Here is a 21,113-nt window from a genome sequence, read left to right on the forward strand (position 1 = left end):
TTGATTTCATGTTTGAAACACAGAGGGAAGTTGGCATACTTGATTATAGCCCATTTCTGTTTACCCAACTTGGCACAACAACCAATATTTGTAGGACTGACTGCCAAAGGAAATATGATTGACAGTGTAAGATAAGTAACCCAGAAATCCTTTGGTCAACAACATTGCGCAGGCATGTTGCTCCCTTATGTTAGCTTCGAGACATTGATAATCATGAATGTGAACAAGTAGCTCGTTTTATGGGACATGACATCAGAGCCCACTGTGATTATTATCACCAAAAAGGAAAAACCTTCCAAGTGGCCAAGACCAGGAAACTTCTGTTCGCAATGGAGCACGGAGCAGAGTCAATACAACGGAAGAGTCTGAAGACACTTGAATCTTAATATTTTTTATTCTACTTATTTTAATTAGTGAAGTAGTTTTTGGTATGTGTATATATTTTATAATTAACACACACTGCACTGTGTGCGTTTTTGTAACTTATGTTTGTCTTTTCTGTGATTTATGTGAATTGCTGCTGCAACAATGAAGTTTCCCTTTGGGGATAAATAATCTAATCTAATCTAATCTAATCTAATCTAATCTAATCTAATCTAATCTAATCATTTTGACTTTTAACCTAATATAAAATAATTTTTTTAATTTCCCATATCTTGAACATTTTCCTCGGTAAAGGATGTAAAGACACCCCAACCCAGGGTTCGAGGGAAATCAAAGACAGAACAACATCAGATGCAGACAGATGACTGGATGCTAACGATGGCTACCAATATATATCATGATCATGTTAATATGAGGAATTCCATCTTCGTGCGTTTGAGCTCACAGCTGAAACTCTCCTCGTGTCTGAGAATACTTGTTACAGCAACAGGTTTAAAAAAATTCTATATTCAGAAATCCACACTGGAACAACTAATTTTGTTAAAACCTCGATCCCCACTGCTATTATAATCTGTTCGACGGGCAAGAAAATGTCATCTTTCCAAACAGCGAGTGTGACTGAGGCTTAGTGCAGTTTTTTCTGTACTAATCTATGCTCTCTTATCAGATGAGGAACAACCACACCCATCGACCACACGCTCACCTGTCGAGAGGCATCTTCCTGAGGAACAGATTTTACTACTTTCGCTTTACTAAAATGTCATCCTTCACAGATGGAGAGGAGCAACAACAAACCGCCAGAAGACCGCCTGTTCAGAGACAGAAGAAGACTGCAACTACACAAGATCAGCTGTGAGCTACTGCTCACTGACGTATCCCCCGCTCTCACATAGATCAGAATGCAAGCAATTGAAGGAATAGGGCACTTAATATGAATGTTGACTTCAACAAATAATTGACCCTGAAACAAGTAAAGAGCCGTGTTCTCCCCAGGGATTTCAAACAGCATCCTGATAAACCGTCATTTTGAAATGGCATTTTGCTTCTTGAAATTGTGTCAAAATCCACCCTATATGTTTTGTAAATACATTCAGTCGGTAAATAGGAAGTCGATGTGCGACAGATCTGAAAATGGTAAACATGGTATAGAACCCCAAGCTGAAGTTTGGTACCAAGTACCAAGTGGCTATGATTTGTGGTTGCTGAGAAAAGGGGTGTTTAGGACAGACGGAGATATGGACGGACGGATGGACGGACAGAGGTAAAAACCAGTATATCCCCCCTCCTTCATTGTGGGTGTATAATGAAAATGTGATAATGATGATGATGATTGGGATGAGTCCAGGCAGTAGGAACACAAGTGCTCTTAATCTGAGTCTTTCGTACTTTCACGGTACTAACATGTCACTTTTCCCAGTTGAACAGGAGCAACACATCACTGCCACGAGACCCCCTGTAAAGGGGTGAAAGAGGACCACAACAAACAGAGAATGCAGTGATGACGATAAGATGAATTTCTGTAAAATAGGTACATGATTGATGCTTGCTGACAAAGCACAGGTCACTGGGACAAGCTGACTGATTGGACCCGGTGGTTGCAGTGTTGTTGCAGGGTCATGACTAAAGTATGACTCTGTGATTGGTAGGTTGTTCTTTGTGTTTACGAAGTTGTTTCAACGTGGGTGTTTTGGTGTTGCTTAGTCAGTCCGAGGTCATTGCAAGGGTGATTTCAAGTGTGTACTCAGTGGTTGCCAAGAGATAAGGGCTGTGTCCAAAACTGGGACAGTATATACTGTGTCCTACATGCTCCCCCCTCCCCCCGCCTCTCCCCTCGTATGATAGACAAGTACATCTGCGTCCCCACAGTGTCCATCACACAGGGAGCTGGTGGCAGACTCATGCTGTGTCCAAGAACTTTTGACTTCTGAAAATCATGCATTCACTTAAACAACTCGGAAAATAATATAGATACCAGCAGCAACGTCTGTTGTCTCACCTGCACGGCTTCTGAAGTACGCAAACTTTACATTAATACACTTACACTTAATATTATTCCACAGACTTATACTTTATCGGAATTGTTGTCATTATTTATTATTATATTCTAGTTGTATTATATTATTTAATTATAGTGCTTGCAAAGTGAAGTGCTATACTGTTATCCCTTGTCTTCTTCTTCTTCTTCTTCCTCCAGGATTAATAGAGCTCAAACGGCTTCACGTAGAAGCTTTCTTGTGTAGGTCTTGTAATGAGAACAGTGGCTATGACTTTTCTTTTCTTTGTGATATTCCTCTTGCATCCCTTTTTCATCCATCTATAGGTCCAATTTCTTCCATTGTCTTGGAATGGGAAGTTTTTCCAAACTATTTCTATGTTCCTGTTACGATACAGCAGGGAAGTTAAAGTGCATATTCTGGACCAGTTTCGTTTTTTTTTTATATGAAAGTCTGTCCCTTTACACACTCATCCAGAAGGGTAATTTTGCACAAGGCCATCTGTCTACAGCAGGAAAAAATAAAATAACAAAACACATCTGGAAAAATCCCAAGGGAGTCTGGAGCCAGATTCGTGACGTCACCTGCGGAAGCGCCAGCAGGCTGCGCGAGCTTCGCACGGTTTCAGTGCACAGCCTGTGTAGACCAAGCGCTCCCATTTCTCTCTCACTGTCTGGTCTTGTGGGAAACGATGCGTATTAATCCCATCATGATTGGTGTTGCTACGCCCTCCTATGATACAGCTGTTAACCATTTTAATAATTACGTGATAACGTCGAAGAAATTTGCAGAAAACCAACAGGTCGTTTTCTCATAAACAAACCAGCGCTGATGTAGGATTCAGAGGGAGGCGTCCCGCACACAATGTCACGAAAATCAGTGTTTGCCAGGAAATCCAAATGCCAAGTTTTTTCAGAGGCGGACCAGTTCGCCTCAAATGGCTTGATTTCAACTGAATTTTTCTGGTATTGTGAGAGGTAAAAAAATTGCATAGGATGCAGAATGTGACAGATATTTGACCAAAGTTTAATATAAAATAGGAGAATTACGTTGATCTTGCTCCTGAATTTACCCGTGATATGCACTTTAAGACACCTAAATATATAACTTCACCATCTATTTCATTTCTCTCTCACTCTCGATCAATCTCGAAGTTTAAACTTTTTGCTTTGCAAGCACTTGTATTTTCCCCAGGAAATTTATCTTACCTCACCTTTTATCTAATGTACTGCATATATTTAGTGACACTGCACACATTATATTTTGTCTGAGTCGGAGTTTATATTTTCCCGTTTTCTCGTGTGTCATGAATGCAGCATTACATGCGAATTTCATGCCATTGCAATCACCGCGTAGCATCACGGGACGCAGTAGCTAAACGAAGGGAGCTCTGGCTGGATTCTGTAAATATTCACCAGAAGAGTGTATCAACCAGGTTACTGTCATGGACTGCAAATTGTATTTTTCATATTCTGCATACGCCTTGCTACATTTCCCCAAAGATCAATACACATGCAGGATTCAGTGCAGAGATTTGAACACAAAGGCAAACAAGGCAGAGTTCCATTGACCAGAACACACAGAGCAACTTAGCAGGCAGGGGTCACACGGGGCAGAGTTCCGATAACTGGCAGGTACAGACACAAACAGACACGAGTGAGCGAGTGGGAAAAGGGCTGCAGTATATACAGAAACAGTCAAAAGGTGGACACCCTTACCCATTACAGTATTATGAATAAGTAGGTGTGTCCAAACTTTTGACTGGTATGGTGTCTCATCTCATCTCATTATCTGTAGCCGCTTTATCCTGTTCTACAGGGTCGCAGGCAAGCTGGATCCTATCCCAGCTGACTACGGGCGAAAGGCGGGGTACACCCTGGACAAGTCGCCAGGTCATCACAGGGCTGACACATAGACACAGACAACCATTCACACTCACATTCACACCTACGCTCAATTTAGAGTCACCAGTTAACCTAACCTGCATGTCTTTGGACTGTGGGGGAAACCGGAGCACCCGGAGGAAACCCACGCGGACACGGGGAGAACATGCAAACTCCACACAGAAAGGCCCTCGCCGGCCACGGGGCTCGAACCCGGGACCTTCTTGCTGTGAGGCGACAGCGCTAACCACTACACCACCGTGCCGCCCTGGTACGGTGTATATACGACTAAAACTAATGAAGGGAGGAGTCGAGCAGTGATGGTAGAAAGATCTGAAGATAGCAGGAAACACTGATGAATGATGTACGTGAAACAGACACAGCAGGATCTAGAACCAGAATGCAGATGGACAAACAGACAGATAACACAGAGAGGAGGGAAAAGGGGTGGGGGGAGAGGACGTGGACGCAGAGGGAGAAGCAGGTAGAGCCGAGGGTGAGGCAAATAAGAGCTGAACAGATCCTGTGACAGCAGAAGCTGTTAAAGTTCCATCACGATGACGGATTTCCATCGTTTTGTATTATTGTTAAAAGATAGTTATAGTGGTGTAACTGACGGTAGAGGAGCAGTTTCACAGTTCAAAACAGCAGTTCAAAATCCTTGTTTATCTTTTACTCGCCCTTTATCAGGATCCGTATCTGAGCCTACAAGCAAAACAGCACAGCCATGGGGGGGTGAACAGGAAACAAGGATGGAGGGAGACAGAGAACAGGAGGGAGGGAGTTTGGGATGAGTGATGGACGTGTGCTGAGAAAGAATGATGGTGGTTATGTTCGGGAGAGGTGGAGAGAAAAGGGAGAGAATAAGAAGGAGACAGCAAACGAAAGAACTCAGAGGGCTATTGAGAGAGAGAGAGAGAGAGAGAGAGAGAGAGAGAGAGAGAGAGTGAGTGAGTGAGAGAGAGAGGTGGAGAGATACAGAGATGTATGTAAAGGGAGATGAGGGGAGGAGAAAGGTGTGTCGATCTTTTCTTTTCGAGCTTCTCCTGTCTAAAAGAAGCTGCCTTGTGGATTGTATTGAGTTGCGACTGAAAACTGCGCTTTGTAACTGTCTGTGTTTGATTCGTAATAAATTAAATTGTCTTTCGAATGATGATTACATGTTTTGTTTTAAAATTAAACCTTTGCTATTACGGTTTAAGATAATTGCATCACCAATAATGAAAATGGCGTCCTAGTTGATCACTAAAGGTAGAGGCTGAGGTTCGGCTGATGGATGATGTAATTGTCCATCACCAACAGCTGACAGTCATCACCATGTTGAGCCCAGCATCAGAATCCTCATCCTCACTGAGAGCGAGCCACACCCTGCCCCACCCACTATCATTGCAGTGTCTCTGCTATAACATGGAAAAATGCTCGCAGTTATTGCCCATGAGTTTGATTTCCTCTGAATGGTGCATTGATGTAGACTCGGCCCTTGTGGAAGTCTCCGGTGAGGAGCGCTGATTGCGAGGTCCTGTACAATCAAAACTCTCAGGCGAGTGGGGGAGGGGATTCCCTGCCGAGGCTGTGCGCAGTGTGTTAGTGCGAGCATGTAGCCTATGGGAAATGAATAGTGTGTTGGATTAGCACAAACCTGATGTTTTGGAAAATCGAAAATGTTGTCTTGGGCCCATCTGGATGTGGCACCAATCCATGTGTAAAGTATGGAGTCATGTGCGTCCAGCCGTGTCAATTTGCACAGGTGAACAGACAGAGAGACAGACCGTCTTCCTTTGGTAGTACAGATATTCCTCACGTATTGTTATTTATCACTTATTTGTGTGGATTTCCCCAGGGATCCAGTTGAGCTGTAGAACTGATGAACATGTGTTTTATCTCCCAGTGCTGCTGCATACAACAGGCAGTGACTCGGGTATTTAACCCTATACGGTGTAAGACATCTTTTTCTATTTTTTCTCTACCTGGTCTCTTTGCTGCTTGTGTGTCAGACAGAGCGCGTAAAAATGAAGGATTCGGGTCAGTTAAATTTTATTTGTATCGTGCTTTTAACAGTGTGCATTGTCACAAAGCAGCTTTACAGAAATATATTGTTGTATCGCTGTATCGGATAAACCATTCCTTCAGCAAAGACTTCGATGTCAATGTTGGTGTGCATCAAGGATCCGTCCTCAGTCCATTTCTTTTTGTCATCATACTGGAAGCCTTATCCCGTGATTTTTCAACCGGTGCACCTTGGGAGCTACTCTATGCTGACGACCTGGTGATTGCTGCTGAGTCCCTTGATGAGCTCACTGATAAGTTTCTTCTGTGGAAAAGTGGCTTGGAGTCCAGAGGACTGAGAGTCAATATGAAGAAAACTAAGGTGATGATATCTGGCCCTAAACTTAACACCTTGAGGGACTCTGGTAAATATCCCTGTGGCGTCTGCAGGAAAGGTGTTGGTCGTAACTCCATCTTCTGTAATGATTGCAAGCACTGGGTACACAAGAAATGCACAAACATACGTGGTAGGCTATCTGCTGTTCCCAATTTCAGATGTGACCGTTGCCTGGGTCTGGCACGTCCCATTGTCGGCAAGCAATGCAATCAGGTGGCTTTTGGCACTCATGAGCTTGACACTGTTGACTCTTTCTGTTACCTTGGTGACAACCTATGTGCTGGCGGTGGCTGTGAGCTTGCCACTATGACGCGAACTAGGTCAGCCTGGAAGAAATTCAGAGAGCTCCTGCCCCTCCTGTCATCTAGGAGTGTATCTTGGAGCATTTGGAGCATACAACTCCTACGTTCGTAGCGCAATGCTATATGCCTGTGAGTACTGGCCGATTAAAAAGGAGGATCTCAGGCGCCTGGAGCGTAATGAAAGAGCTACTGTATGCTGCGTTGGATGTGCCACATTAAGCCGGGTGTCAACACCAGTACTGAAGACCTTCACCAGAAGTTGGGCCTGGCTGATCTCTTCTTGGAGATCAGACACAGGCGCCTTCGATGGTTTGGCCACGTCCATCACAGCTCCTGTAGGTGCATTTGGGTAATTGAGTGATCAATCTCATTAAATCTGAAGGTTAATAATTAAAATTGAATCAGTCTCATTTGAATCGTTTTCAGTGAATCATTTTCATTGAATCAGTCTCATATTATCATTAAATTACTCATGGAATCAGTCTCATTAATCAGTCTCATTAATTAATACCATTAATTTTGGTGCTTAATAATAAATTACCAAACAGCTAAATTATGGTATATTCCAAATTATTATGATCACTTACCATATTACACAAATCATATGCACCTTTTAGAATTCTTTGGAGATTGGGGACTTCAGAGATATTGGAACACAAATAAACACACAGTTTCAATAATAAATGAATTTATTATAACAAAGATAAAAATGGATAATGGCAGTTGAAATATATACAAACAGTGAGATGTGTGTGTGTGTGTGTGAGTGAAAGGCCCTATGGCCTGAGCAGAAGGCTAGCGTGGGATGCTAGCTAGGTATGTTCGTGTGTGTCCACGTGGTGTAGGGATCACCACGTGGGATTTGAGAACAAAGGAATTAGCCTTGTGTGGCTAAGCTAAGACAAAGGGAAGCTAGCTAAGGTGGGTTTGTGAGACATGTGGCCACGTGTGGAGGCCTAGATTAGCCTTGTGTTTAGCTAAGACAAAGGAATGCTAGCTAAGGTGTGTTTGTGTGTGGGGAGAGAGAGAGGCCTTGTGTGTGGCCTACAAAAAGGATTAGCTCTGGTAGCTAACTCCACATGTGTTTGTGGGGGAGGAGTTGACCACGTGGTAAGGCCTATGGCCTAGCAAAAGAAAGAAGCTAGCGTGGGATGCTAACTGAGGTGTATTTGTGAGGCCAGGTGAGGCCTGTGACCACGTGTTTGTGTGTGTGTCAGGCCTGGTGACCACATGTTCGTGTAGGCCTAGATTAACCTCGTGTGGCTAAGCTAAGACAAAGGGATGCTAGCTAAGGTGTGTTTGTGAGTGGGGGAGGACCGCCACGTGTTTCTAAGACAATACACTTAGCTTTGGCTGCTAATGGGACAAAAGAAATTAGCCATAGGCTAATTTCACTAGCTTATAACAGGACTGAATCCACTGAAACCTTGATAAGGTCAAAATGTGTGATAAGGAGATTAAAGTGTTAGTGAGGAATAAAGAGAAGCATGCACAGCCTATCTATTAAAACAACTGAGAGATTAAAACAAAACAATAATCAATTCAACACGCTGCGTGTTTGCAGTGTAACAATTAAACCGTTCCTGAGTGTAAATTCACACTACTTCAATAAAAGCTAATTCCTAAGCGTAGGTTTTTGATTATGCCCAAAAATGCCAGTCTTACACAACATTATGAGAAGATGTCCCGAGACTTTTGGAGTTTTCACCATTGTGGAGATCTCCGTGAAGCACAGGGGATTTCTGGGAAGAGGTTGAGTTCACAGGAGCCTGTAGAGACTTCTGTAGAAAAACAAAGAATTCTTGATCCGACGCTTCGTAGCTTGTGGGAAGAAAATCTTTGTAGAACAATGCGGACAGAGCTTCAGTTAAAAAAAGGGTCCAGCCGCTCTCTTAACTTTGAATTAAACTGCTTTTGGGCTGCAGTTGTGACGTCACTTCTAATACAAATAAAACCGGTTGTAACTCAAGCTGAGTTTAAAAATCGCGCGACTCTGGAGTCTACCTTGGCCAAGGGTAAGAAAGAAACCGCGCTAAATCGTGGATCTTGCAAGAAAGAGGTCTTTTTCTGGTTTGCTCGGGTGGAGCGAGCGATTCCTCCTTGTGTCCAGGCGGCTGCTCCGGATGGAAAGAGGAGGAGCTAGGAGTTTTTGGGTTTCTTATGCTTTCATGGAGGATGTGACGTTGGTGATCCCGCCCACGCGTGACGCAGGTCAACGCGGAAGCTGGTGATGGGAGTTGTAGTCCTTAAAGGGACCGTGTTGTAGTTCTTAAACGGACTGTGTACCTACACTCCCAAACCATTAAAGACATCACAAACCTGCAAGTGGCTGGGAAACGGAAGAAGGGTCGACCGAGAAAGTCATGGAAGGAGTTAAGGCCTCTGCATGCTCTTGCGACAAGGCTTTCGCAGATAGCTTTTCGCAGACAGTTGTAATTTATCGTTGAGCGGGGAGTAATAGGCGTGCGCGATGTTATTCACCGCCACAACGCAAGGGGGCGCGAAGTCGCGAAATCGCTAGGAGTAGTTGGTGGGTGTGGTTAGTGGAGTGTTTATCCTCCGGTTACTTATAACGACTAGAACTGGAGTCGTATAGATGTCCGTACTTCCTCACTTCCTCGATCAACCGCTCTTCGTGCTGCTCCATCTTCGCTCGTGTTTTTAAAAATGGCGGTCGTGAAAACAAACCAAACTGGGAAAGTAGGGAAGCGGAAGTGTGTGTACAGCGGATGTAGAGTGGACCAATCAGAGCCCTCTTGTCTGCGAGGCTTCTGCGGTGGTCACAATTTTTGGGAGGTGCGCGCAGAGCGTCTGCGAAGGGGGGGGGGCTTCGCAGACGCCATCTGCGACGCCATCTGCGAGGACTGGGTTGTCAGCATAAATTGGCCTTTAGTGGTTGCTGATTTGAAGGACTGGGGCCTTTTGGCCAGTGACGCTCTAGATAGAGACTATTGGAAGAGGAGGCTACAAACTCACATGCACCGTCTGACGCATTGTAGTGTTTAAATAGATGTAAAAAGGATAAGAAGAAAAGAAGAAGTTATTTCACTGCTGTACAGAAACAAGGTTTTGCAAGTTCATGTTTTACAGCTGAAATGGTAAACGCCAGTGTGTTCCTGAACACAGCCCGCTTAATTCATTCAGTCAATCAGCGCACAGTTTTCAGGTCAGGTGATGCAACTTGGCTGTGACATGGTCGTCGTCCCCTGATGCCCCGCCCCCTCAACTGAGTGGTCCTCACTCTGTTAGCTAGAAACTTTTTGTCAAACGTGGTGTTCCGCGTGATCTAAAGCGGTGTGTAGCATACGGATGCGTCCTAGCATCCGTAACGACTGTTTCTGTGTTCATATGAAGTAGAAATGCTGGCCCTCGCTTTGTGGGTGGACAGGAATGTGTTTGTGTGTGTGTGAAGGGATTAAAGTATAACTATTCCATACCCATGCAAATGATCACTTCACACATTACTGACCACAAACACACTCACAAACAATAAAGTATCACACACACACACACACACACACACACGCGCACACACATGCACACACACGCACGCACACACACGCGCGCATGGCCAAACTAACAAGCGCTGTGATGCCCAAAACACCAGTCAGTGTTAAAGCCTGACCCAGATCCCCTCCCCTCCCCTCCCCTCCCCTCCCCTCCTCCCGCCCCCACACACGCACACACACTGAAACTCGTGACTGGACTTCATTCCTGTTTCACAATTTCACAAAACCTCTGAACTCTCAAACAAAACAAACAAATCACATTCGCACGACCAACCACTGAGCTTCGTTTCTAATCACTGGAATATTCACGGCACGTTCTGCAGCGCACGTCTCGAAATCATCACCAGACTGCACCTCAGTCTCACTGTCATGTCACTCAAAGCCAAACACCAATCAGAGGATAATGTTTTCACAGACAGACACGCCCACTCAGCGCTCACTTTACCTCCAAGAGTCATTCCTGCCTCAAAGCACTTCTTCAGACGACAGGATGGACAGTTCTTCCTCCTCAGCTTATCGATGGTGCAGTCGTTCCTGCTTGCACACAGATACTTCTGCTTCCCTGAGAGACAGACAGACAGACAGACAGACAGACAGAGAAACATTTGATGAGAAAAGCATGTTCCTCAAAATCATTCATGGGCTTTTCTTATCATGAGGGCTGGATGATAAATAATATGGTATTGGTAGCATGAGAAATGATGTCACAGTGCATATCTGAGATTTCACAAAATTCCATTTTTTATGATTTGTTTATGTCTCTTACAAACTCTGATCAGACACAACAGACTTCATGTTAAAGTTTTCTGCTTGATTTTAAAATTGTAAAATGTAAAGCGTACAAATGTTTCAAAATTGTCATCAGTAAGCAGATCTGCTCATGGCGATACCGTACTGTACATATCGTGGATCAGAGAAGTGCCTCCACGTATCAGGATGTGATATTTTTGACAGATTGCCCCGCCCCACTCCAAAGATTATTATTCATGATCAAGCAAGTGTGATACTACTCTCTCTCTCTCTCTCTCTCTCTCTGGATGTTCATGTATAAGAACAATGTGTATAATGCCCATATTGTTGCCTAGCAACAGTTCTCCTTACTTATGCTTATTAAAAGTTTGACAGTACTTAGTTCCAGATGATGTTCCAGATGTTTCACTCTCCTTTCCACTCTCCCTGTGTCCTACACTGCCGTAACACGCAAACTAAATCATTCATCTGTCATTCGCGAGTGTGAGCCTGGTCTCTGAATCTGATGTTTCTGAATATTTCTCTTGTTTTTGCAAATATGGTTTTGCTCATTCATCCTGTGAGCACTTATCGGCTTCTGCAAGCAAAAGTTGTAACGTAGAGAGGAGCACAACAGCACCCTGATAACACCCTGACTTATAAAAACAGAATGCTGATCTCAGATAAAACGTGCTCTCCTTTTAAAGAATGAAAAAGTAATCAGCTTTGTTGTAATTGTGAAACACGTTATTTATTGTTTACACACACACACACACACACACACACACACACACACTGGTGAGCTGAGACCACACACAGTGCCGCTGCTACAGCGAGATTCTCCTTCATGCTCTACGCTCAAGGTCTAAAGCAGTCGGAGCGAGTCGAATGGAGGCCACAGAGACGCAGTGCTGCTGTCCCACTGCAGCGTAATCACATTCTCTCTCCTTTTATTACACACACACACACACACACACACACACACACACACACACACACACACACACACACACACACACCACTTTACTCTTATATAACTAAATGCACTGCACATCTATCATGTAAGTACATAAATTACTGAGGGAAAGCAAGCAAGCAAGCAAGCAAGAAAGAAAGAAAGAAAGAAAGAAAGAAAGAAAGAAAGAAAGAAAGAAAGAAAGAAAGAAAGAAATATTCAAAAGCTCAAAACAGTTTAAAGGTGAAAGAAAGAGTATATTTTTAAAAAGGGAGGGATCAAAAAGAAAGAAAATCAATAGTACAGAAAAGAAAGAATAGTGAACAGATACAGAATGGAATTCTGAAAGAAAGAAAGAAAGAAAGAAAGAAAGAAAGAAAGAAAGAAAGAAAGAAAGAAGTACAGGAAGTTATTAATATTAAGACACTCGCTCTTTTTACACAGATGTTCCACTAAATTGCCGTAAAAAAGATTCCTGAATATTCTGCCTTTGGTTGTTTACACTGAACCAAAGAAAGCTGGCATGACGCTGCGCCAGCGTGTGTTTTTACACAGCGTGCCGATGTATAACACACTACACATGAGGAATCCCAAAACCCTGAGCTTCCTAACGCTGCTTTCATAACAATACCAGCAGGAGAACTGAGTGTCGAGGTGATTTTATTAACGTCATATTTACAGCACTGTTCAAACACAAGCAGAGAAACTGAGAGATCAGAAACATGTTGGAGGAGAAAGTGAAGAGAAACAGGAAGTGATGTGAGACAGAAAGACTTGTGGACTTTAGACGCTGTAGACGGAGACGTTTGAGTTCGTGCTGCTCTCAGAAAGAAGAGTGTCAGTGTTAGTGCACTATAAAAAACAACCTATAGAATTTACCCAATTTATCTAAGGTAACAATTTGCATAGACTTTATTTGGGTAAATTTCAACCATTATTTTGAGTAAATACCACCTACATTCAACAGCTATAAATTACTCAAAGAAATAAGGTAAATATTGCCTACGATTTTCAATAAAAATTACTCAAAATTATTGAGTAGTAATAACACTAAATGTTTAGCCATTATTTATGTAATTAATAATTATTAATAATTATTAGCTACTATGACAAATTAACTATTACCTATTCCAGGAAGGTTAGATTTACTTGAAGCTATTTTCAGACACAGCAGACGCCAGACAGTATTAAAGTCAACTTGTTTAATCAGTCACTCAAGTCTTAACATGCAACATATCCAATATACTGCATTTAAACAATGTAAAACACAATGCACACATATATACACTCACCGGCCACTTTATTAGATACATGTGTACAACTGCTCGCTGACACACATTTCTAGTCAGCTAAACACATGGCAGCAACTCGATGCATTTGGGCATGTAGAAATGGTCAAGAGTGGAGGGCACAGTGTAGATATAAAACAATAAAAGCTGTTACAAAAACAGAAAAAAAAATACACCACACAACTGTTTTTCCCCTTAGAGAAGTTTGCACATGTATTCATACAAATGAGAATAACTAAGAACAATTTAAGAAAAATATGAACACCTGCAGCACTCACCCAACAGTGCGTTTTACCAATTATTCAGATTAAGCCACTGACACAACACAACACAAGCTCTGTGTGTGTGTGTGTGTGTGTGTGTGTTCAAAAAAGACAAGAGAAATCTGTTTGTGTGTAGCTTAACCTGAGTAAAAGCAGTTCACTCTCTCTCTGCTGTGCCAAAGGTAAAAACCTTCCAAAAAAAAAAAAGTTAGTGCCAAGATAAAAGTTTAAGAAAAGGTTATTCTTGTACATATTTAGCACTCTTCTGCCCCCAAGACAAGTTTAGACAGTATTCACATAAATCAGGATAACGTGTGGAGTGATGCTACATGTGTTCATATCTCTTAAATGGTTCTCTGTTCTGCCAGACATTCAGGTCAACTGACACACACACAACAAAAAAACAAAATAAATCCTGCTCAACTGTTTGCGTCCTTGTAAATGTTAATTCGCAATTCCCTTCGAGACGCAGACTCGCTCCAGTCTCTTCTTCTGGGAGCACTGCATGCACGAGTGCTGTTTTCTGCTGAATTATGAGCACGGTACGAGCATGCTCCCATGAATCATTGCGCGTAGAATCGAGTAGGCTATATTTTAGTCATTTTAGGTAGTTATGCCCTACCTATTGCATTACATTATTTCCTGCCTAATATTTCTGATTATTATTTAATCCATTTTCATCACTTCAATTGGGTGTAGCTTACTCATTTCTCACCATTAGAAGTTTATACTCTATATTAATAGGTAGCGCCTGTATGATCTACCCCTTGCAATCGATTACCTTTGCTTACCGATTTTTTTTGTGGAAAAAATAATCATTTTTTATCAGTAAAATATACAACCCCACAAAATCATTTTTTACAGTGTGCCACACCCCTGTCCCACCGTGGCCCCATCCCTTTTACACACACACACACACACACACACCGATTCCAGCTCTGTTAGTACCAATCACTCAGCTCAGATGAGGAACAACACACACACTGTTCCATATTCACACACTCTATACAGAACACAAGCAGGAGGAAAGGAGTCAGAGTCCGGCCTTTAATAGACTGCGGGGAAGGGGGTGGGGTGAAAGAAAGAAAGAAAGAAAGAAAGAAAGAAAGAAAGAAAGAAAGAAAGAAAGAAAGAAAGAGCGAGTTGAAGTTACATTTCTGATTAATCAGCTGCTCTAACGCCCATTACGACATCATTCGGTGTCAGTTGGGATTCAGATTCTCCACAGTGTTAATTCTCTGTGAACCTGATCGATGGTTCTGCCTCATTTGAGCAGAAGACATGCTGAGAGTGAGACAGGTCTGTCTACCAGCACTCAGTCTCACAGTCTTCAGAGGCCATGAAGGACAGCACTTTTACAGAAACACAGCTGCCATTTAATAAAAGGGCCCCCTCTGGGTCCGTGCGGCTCCTGATTATAAATAAAAGAGTTTTCTGATCCCGTGTCCAGACAGTAAATACAGCATATATATTTACTCTCTGAGGCAGGAGCCACAACAATGAAGCGGAATCCAAAAATGAACAATTTAAAAATCACAGCAGTAAAATATTCCAAGCGTCTGTACTTTATATTATTCTCCTCTTCCCTCTTACAGTTTTCCAAACTGAACCCTCCGAGCCGAGGCTGACACACACACGCTGTCACCACGACCCAAACTCTTATTTCCCGGAAATGGCCCGGCGCTAGAGCTCAGTGGAACGCACTTTACCTCTGGAATAAGTATAAACATGTCTGAAAGTGATTTATTTAGTACATTTATTTCGAACGGTGAACCAAATTGTATACACTCACCGGCCATTTTAATAGGAACACGTGCATGCGCAGCGTGCAACTGTTACACTCTTACAGCACGATGACGCAGCAGCTAGTGCCTCTATATGAGGCAGTCGACACAAAAATCTAGGAGTTGACTGATTGGTGTTTGGGTGGTCAGGTTGAATTTTAGAGTCGTGGAGTTCAGGGTCACGGTTTTCGGGTTTCTGAGGCTGGGTTGTTAAGGTTAAGGTTCTGGTTGGCGAAGTTGAGGCGAGTGAGTTTGAGTCTGCTGTCAGTATCCTTTCAAGAGCACTTGGCTCTGATCTGCTGAGATCTGCTGCGGGTTTATAGTTCAGTAAATGTTGCAGTGCCCCTGAGCTTCATCAGCCGTCTGAGCAACGAGAGCCACAGATTCACTGAGTGGAAGCAGGTGTATTTCAGCTCAAGATTAAATGAAAACCTGCAGCCACAGGAAGCCTGATCCAGCTACTAAACTAATGAGTGTGTGTGTGTGTGTGTGTCTGCATGTGGAAATTCTGTGCGTGTGTGTGTGCGCATGTGTGTGTGCACGCGCACGTGTGTGTGTGTGTACAGTGTGTGTGTGTGCGTATACACGTGTGTGTGTCTGCATGTGGAAATTCTGTGCATGTGTGTGTGTGCGCGCATGTGCGTGTGTGTGTGTACAGTACGTGTGTGTGTGTGTGTGTGTGTGTGTGTGTGTGTGTGTGTGTGTGTGTGCGCGCATGTGTGTGTGCGTATACACGTGTGTGTGTGTGTGTGTGTGTGTGTGTGTGTGTGTACATGTGTGTGTGTGTGTCTGCATGTGGAAATTCTGTGCGTGTGTGTGCGCATGTGTGTGTGCACGCGCACGTGTGTGTGTGTACAGTGTGTGTGTGTGTACAAGTGTGTGTGTCTGCATGTGGAAATTCTGTGTGTGTGTGTGTGTGTGTGCGCATGCGTGTGTGTACAGTACATGTGTGTGTGTGTGTGTGTGTACAGTATGTGTGTGTGTGTGTGTGTGTGTGTGTGTGTGTGTGTGTGTGTGTGTGTGTGTGTGTGTGTACACGTGTGTGTGTGTCTGCATGTGGAAATTCTGTGTGTGTGTCTGCATGTGGAAATTCTGTGTGTGTGTGTACAGGATGTGTGTGTGTGTACAGTATGTGTGTGTGTGTGTGTACAGTATGTGTGTGTGTGTGTGTGTACAGTATGTGTGTGTGTGTGTGTGTGTGTACACGTGTGTGTGTGTCTGCATGTGGAAATTCTGTGTGTGTGTGTACAGTATGTGTGTGTGTGTACAGTATGTGTGTGTGTGTGTGTGTGTGTGTGTGTGTGTGTACAGTATGTGTGTGTGTGTGTGTACAGTATGTGTGTGTGTGTGTGTGTGTGTGTGTGTGTACAGTATGTGTGTGTGTGTGTACAGTATGTGTGTGTGTGTACAGTATGTGTGTGTGTGTGTGTGTACAGTATGTGTGTGTGTGTGTGTGTGTGTGTGTGTGTGTGTGTGTGTGTGTGTGTGTGTACACGTGTGTGTGTGTCTGCATGTGGAAATTCTGTGTGTGTGTGTACAGTATGTGTGTGTGTGTGTACAGTATGTGTGTGTGTGTGTGTGTGTGTGTGTGTGTGTGTGTGTGTGTGTGTGTGTACACGTGTGTGTGTGTCTGCATGTGGAAATTCTGTGTGTGTGTGTACAGTATGTGTGTGTGTGTGTACAGTATGTGTGTGTGTGTGTGTGTGTGTGTGTGTACACGTGTGTGTGTGTCTGCATGTGGAAATTCTGTGTGTGTGTGTACAGTATGTGTGTGTGTGTGTGTACAGTATGTGTGTGTGTGTACAGTATGTGTGTGTGTGTGTGTGTGTGTACAGTATGTGTGTGTGTGTGTGTGTGTGTGTGTGTGTGTGTGTGTGTACACGTGTGTGTGTGTCTGCATGTGGAAATTCTGTGTGTGTGTGTACAGTATGTGTGTGTGTGTACAGTATGTGTGTGTGTGTGTGTGTGTGTGTGTGTGTGTGTGTACACGTGTGTGTGTGTCTGCATGTGGAAATTCTGTGTGTGTGTGTACAGTATGTGTGTGTGTGTGTACAGTATGTGTGTGTGTGTGTGTGTGTGTGTGTGTGTGTGTGTGTGTGTACACGTGTGTGTGTGTCTGCATGTGGAAATTCTGTGTGTGTGTGTACAGTATGTGTGTGTGTGTGTACAGTATGTGTGTGTGTGTGTGTGTGTGTGTGTGTGTGTGTGTGTGTGTGTGTACACGTGTGTGTGTGTCTGCATGTGGAAATTCTGTGTGTGTGTGTACAGTATTGGCCCTTTTCCACTACCCTTTTTCAGCTCACTTCAGCTTGCTTCAGCTCACTTCAGCCCGACACGGCTCGCGTTTCGACTACCAAAAACCGGCACGACTCAGCTCGTTTCAGCCCTGCTTAGCCCCTAAAACTCGCACCGTTTTGGAGTGGGGCTGAAGCGAGCCAAGCCGTGCTGACTGAGGTTGGGGGCGTGAGCAGACACTCCCCTGTGCACTGATTGGTGAGGAGGTGTGTCCTCACATGCCCACACACGCCCCGCGAGCGCGCTGGGATCTGTAAACACCGCAAACCCGGAAGGAGAATAATTACGAATTACGAGAATTTCTGAAGCCTTATGCGCCTCGCCTCATCTATACGCTCTTGCCAGTATCTGTTGGCGTTGTCGGTGACAACAAGCCACAGCACCAAGACCAGCCACACTAACGACTCCATGTCCTCCATGTTTATTGTTTACTCTCCGGGTCGTGAGACTACCGCTTAAAAGATCACTGAATCAGTGACATACAGAGCATCGTGGACGAGTTCGCGGAGCGCAAGGCTCGCCGTATGCCCTTCAAATAATGCGCGCAGTAGGCTATTGATGTTTTTTTTATAAGCCATGTACAGTATGTCACCTAATGTTTTTTTGTTTCTGAGTTACATGTTCGTTTGAAGGACTTAATGTACAAAATAACATAGTTGCACCCCGTAGTGTTGAAATTGGTAAACACAGTGCATTCAGTGAGGTTTGCACCGCCCTCCTTTTATTTCTGACTCTTCCTGTCACCGCTGCAACCTCTGAGCGCTCATTCGTATGCCCTTCAAATAATGTGCGCAGTATAGGCTATTGATGTTTTATTATGAGCCATGTACAGTATCCTAATGTTTTTTGTTTCTGAGTTACATGTTCGTTTGAAGGACTTGATGTACTAAATAACATAGTTGCACCCGGTAGTGTTGAAATTGGTAAACACCGCAGTTGCGGACATTTTGTAGCCTAAAATGATGTTATGATAAGCTTTAATAAAGGGCCCGGTCATTTGCCCCGCCCCCGGCCCGGCTCTGACTTGTTCCGCCACTGTCACTGATGTCACTGTTTGCGCTGCTTAACGACATCACGTGACGTCCACCCACTTTCGCTAACTCCACCCAATGTGTCCACCCATTTCCAGCCAGCACGGTTCAGCGCAGTTGTAGTCGAAATGCAACTCCAACAGCCCCGCTCAGCTCGACTCAGCTCGACTCGGCACGGCACGGCTCAGCCGCGTTTGTAGTGGAAAAGCGGCATTAGTGTGTGTGTGTGTGTGTGTGTGTGTACACGTGTGTGTGTGTCTGCATGTGGAAATTCTGTGTGTGTGTGTACAGTATGTGTGTGTGTGTGTGTGTGTGTGTGTGTGTGTGTGTGTGTGTGTGTGTGCACATGTACCTTCTGCTGCTCTTTTGAAAAACACTTTGCAGCTGCCACAGGTTAGAGCTCCGTAATGGCACCCAGATGCTTCATCAGAGCAGATCAGACAGGTGCGCTGTGGGGGGAAGAAGAACTCCATGGGGAACACCTCTCTTGCACTGTCTGACCTGGAACACACACACACACACAAATAAAAACACGTTAGAGCATGCCTTGGTTTGTGACACTGTCAGTCTGTGCATAACAAAAAAACAGGAATGAGTTTAAAGGTACAGTCAGTGACGTCCCACATACTCACGTGCCAGAAACTAAATTGTCCTGAATTAACTCTGACACACACACACACACACACACACACACACACACACACACACACACACACACACATGACTGTGAGTCATCAACGCACAAAGATTATCAAACCAGATTTCTGCACAAACTTCTGACTTTCTGATGTGACTCCAAGTCAGAAAATTTTGCTCTGATTATCTCATGAAAGTGAGTTTAAAGGTCTGATGAAAATGTTTTTCTCACCACCTTCCTTTCATTTCACCTTCATTTTTCACAAATAAATGAATCTCAGTAGATGGATAATTAAAGCATCACTGCAACACACACCCTGCCTGCATAATAACCTTCTTATACCCAGTGTGTGTGTGTGTGTGTGTGTGTGTGACACACTGACAGGGTAATTCCCTTTGACAATTCCAAAGCCCTGACACTGGAGACTCCTTCCATAAATGTTCCATAATCATCTTATTTTAAGATGTTCATATTAACAATTTTTAATCTGTTTGTTATCAGTGGAGTGTATGCTGTACGAGTCACTGTTAACGAGTCGTTACTATAGAAACTGTACATCAATATAAACCTGTGCGACTGTCTGAGCTGCTGACGACCAATCAGAAGGCGGAGTTCAGCGGCGCAGTGACAGAGTCAGTTATTATAAAGGTGGAGTTACAGCTCACAGATCTGAGTTTCCACGCAGTGTGTTCATCAGTTCACGTTAAAGGATGTTGTTGATCGGCAACGGACAGACACGGACGCTGAAAGACGTACAGATTCGTTTGGCTGAAATGACATGAATTCCACTCAAGCACGAAGCAAACCTCCACGAGGGAATGTGAGTTCATGGTTTATTCCACACGAGTGAATCATTTCCGGGGAATTTCCTGGTAAATAAACAAACACATTTGTGAGATTAAACACTTCAGGGTGTTTTCAGCTCAAAGAAACAAAAAATCAAATGAAAAAACACCAGTGTGTGTAAATGTAAAGCGTTTTAGGACTCGGTGTCCATCGGGATGAAGATCAAATCAAAGAGAAACATAAATCACCACGTGCAGCACAAGGTGCGAGATAAATAAAGTCAAACACACACACACACACACACACACACACACCTGCATGGTTCCTGAGGAATGGGAAATTAAAGATTTAATTATTTAATTAATTAATTAATTGTTGACTTGAGCAAGTCAACACACACTACTGTTCAAAAGTTTGGGGTCACCCAGACAATTTTGTGTTTTCCATGAAAAGTCACACTTTTATTTCCCACCATAAGTTGTAAAATGAATAGAAAATATAGTCGAGACATTTTTCTGGCCATTTTGAGCATTTAATCGACCCCACAAATGTGATGCTCCAGAAACTCAATCTGCTCAAAGGAAGGTCAGTTTTATAGCTTCTCTAAAGAGCTCAACTGTTTTCAGCTGTGCTAACATGATTGTACAAGGGTTTTCTAATCATCCATTAGCCTTCTGAGGCAATGAGCAAACACATTGTACCATTAGAACACTGGAGTGAGAGTTGCTGGAAATGGGCCTCTATACACCTATGGAGATATTGCACCAAAAACCAGACATTTGCAGCTAGAATAGTCATTTAGCACATTAGCAATGTATAGAGTGGATTTCTGATTAGTTTAAAGTGATCTTCATTGAAAAGAACAGTGCTTTTCTTTCAAAAATAAGCA

General features: G+C 43.5%; 1 protein-coding gene across 2 annotated transcripts in view; it reads right to left on the reverse strand.

Moving 5' to 3' along the window:
- Positions 1-21,113, reverse strand: part of ar (androgen receptor) — a 220,405-nt gene that overhangs the window by 155,839 nt on the left and 43,453 nt on the right. For both annotated transcript variants that reach the window (XM_060912283.1, XM_060912282.1), the window contains exons 2-3: positions 19,154-19,302; positions 10,901-11,017 (exon numbers count right to left, since the gene is read on the reverse strand). In XM_060912283.1, the coding sequence (XP_060768266.1) occupies positions 10,901-11,017; positions 19,154-19,302 (266 nt within the window). The remainder of the gene's footprint in view (positions 1-10,900; positions 11,018-19,153; positions 19,303-21,113) is intronic.

Source organism: Neoarius graeffei, chromosome 28, assembly GCF_027579695.1.
Source record: "Neoarius graeffei isolate fNeoGra1 chromosome 28, fNeoGra1.pri, whole genome shotgun sequence".
Classification (NCBI taxonomy): domain Eukaryota; kingdom Metazoa; phylum Chordata; class Actinopteri; order Siluriformes; family Ariidae; genus Neoarius; species Neoarius graeffei.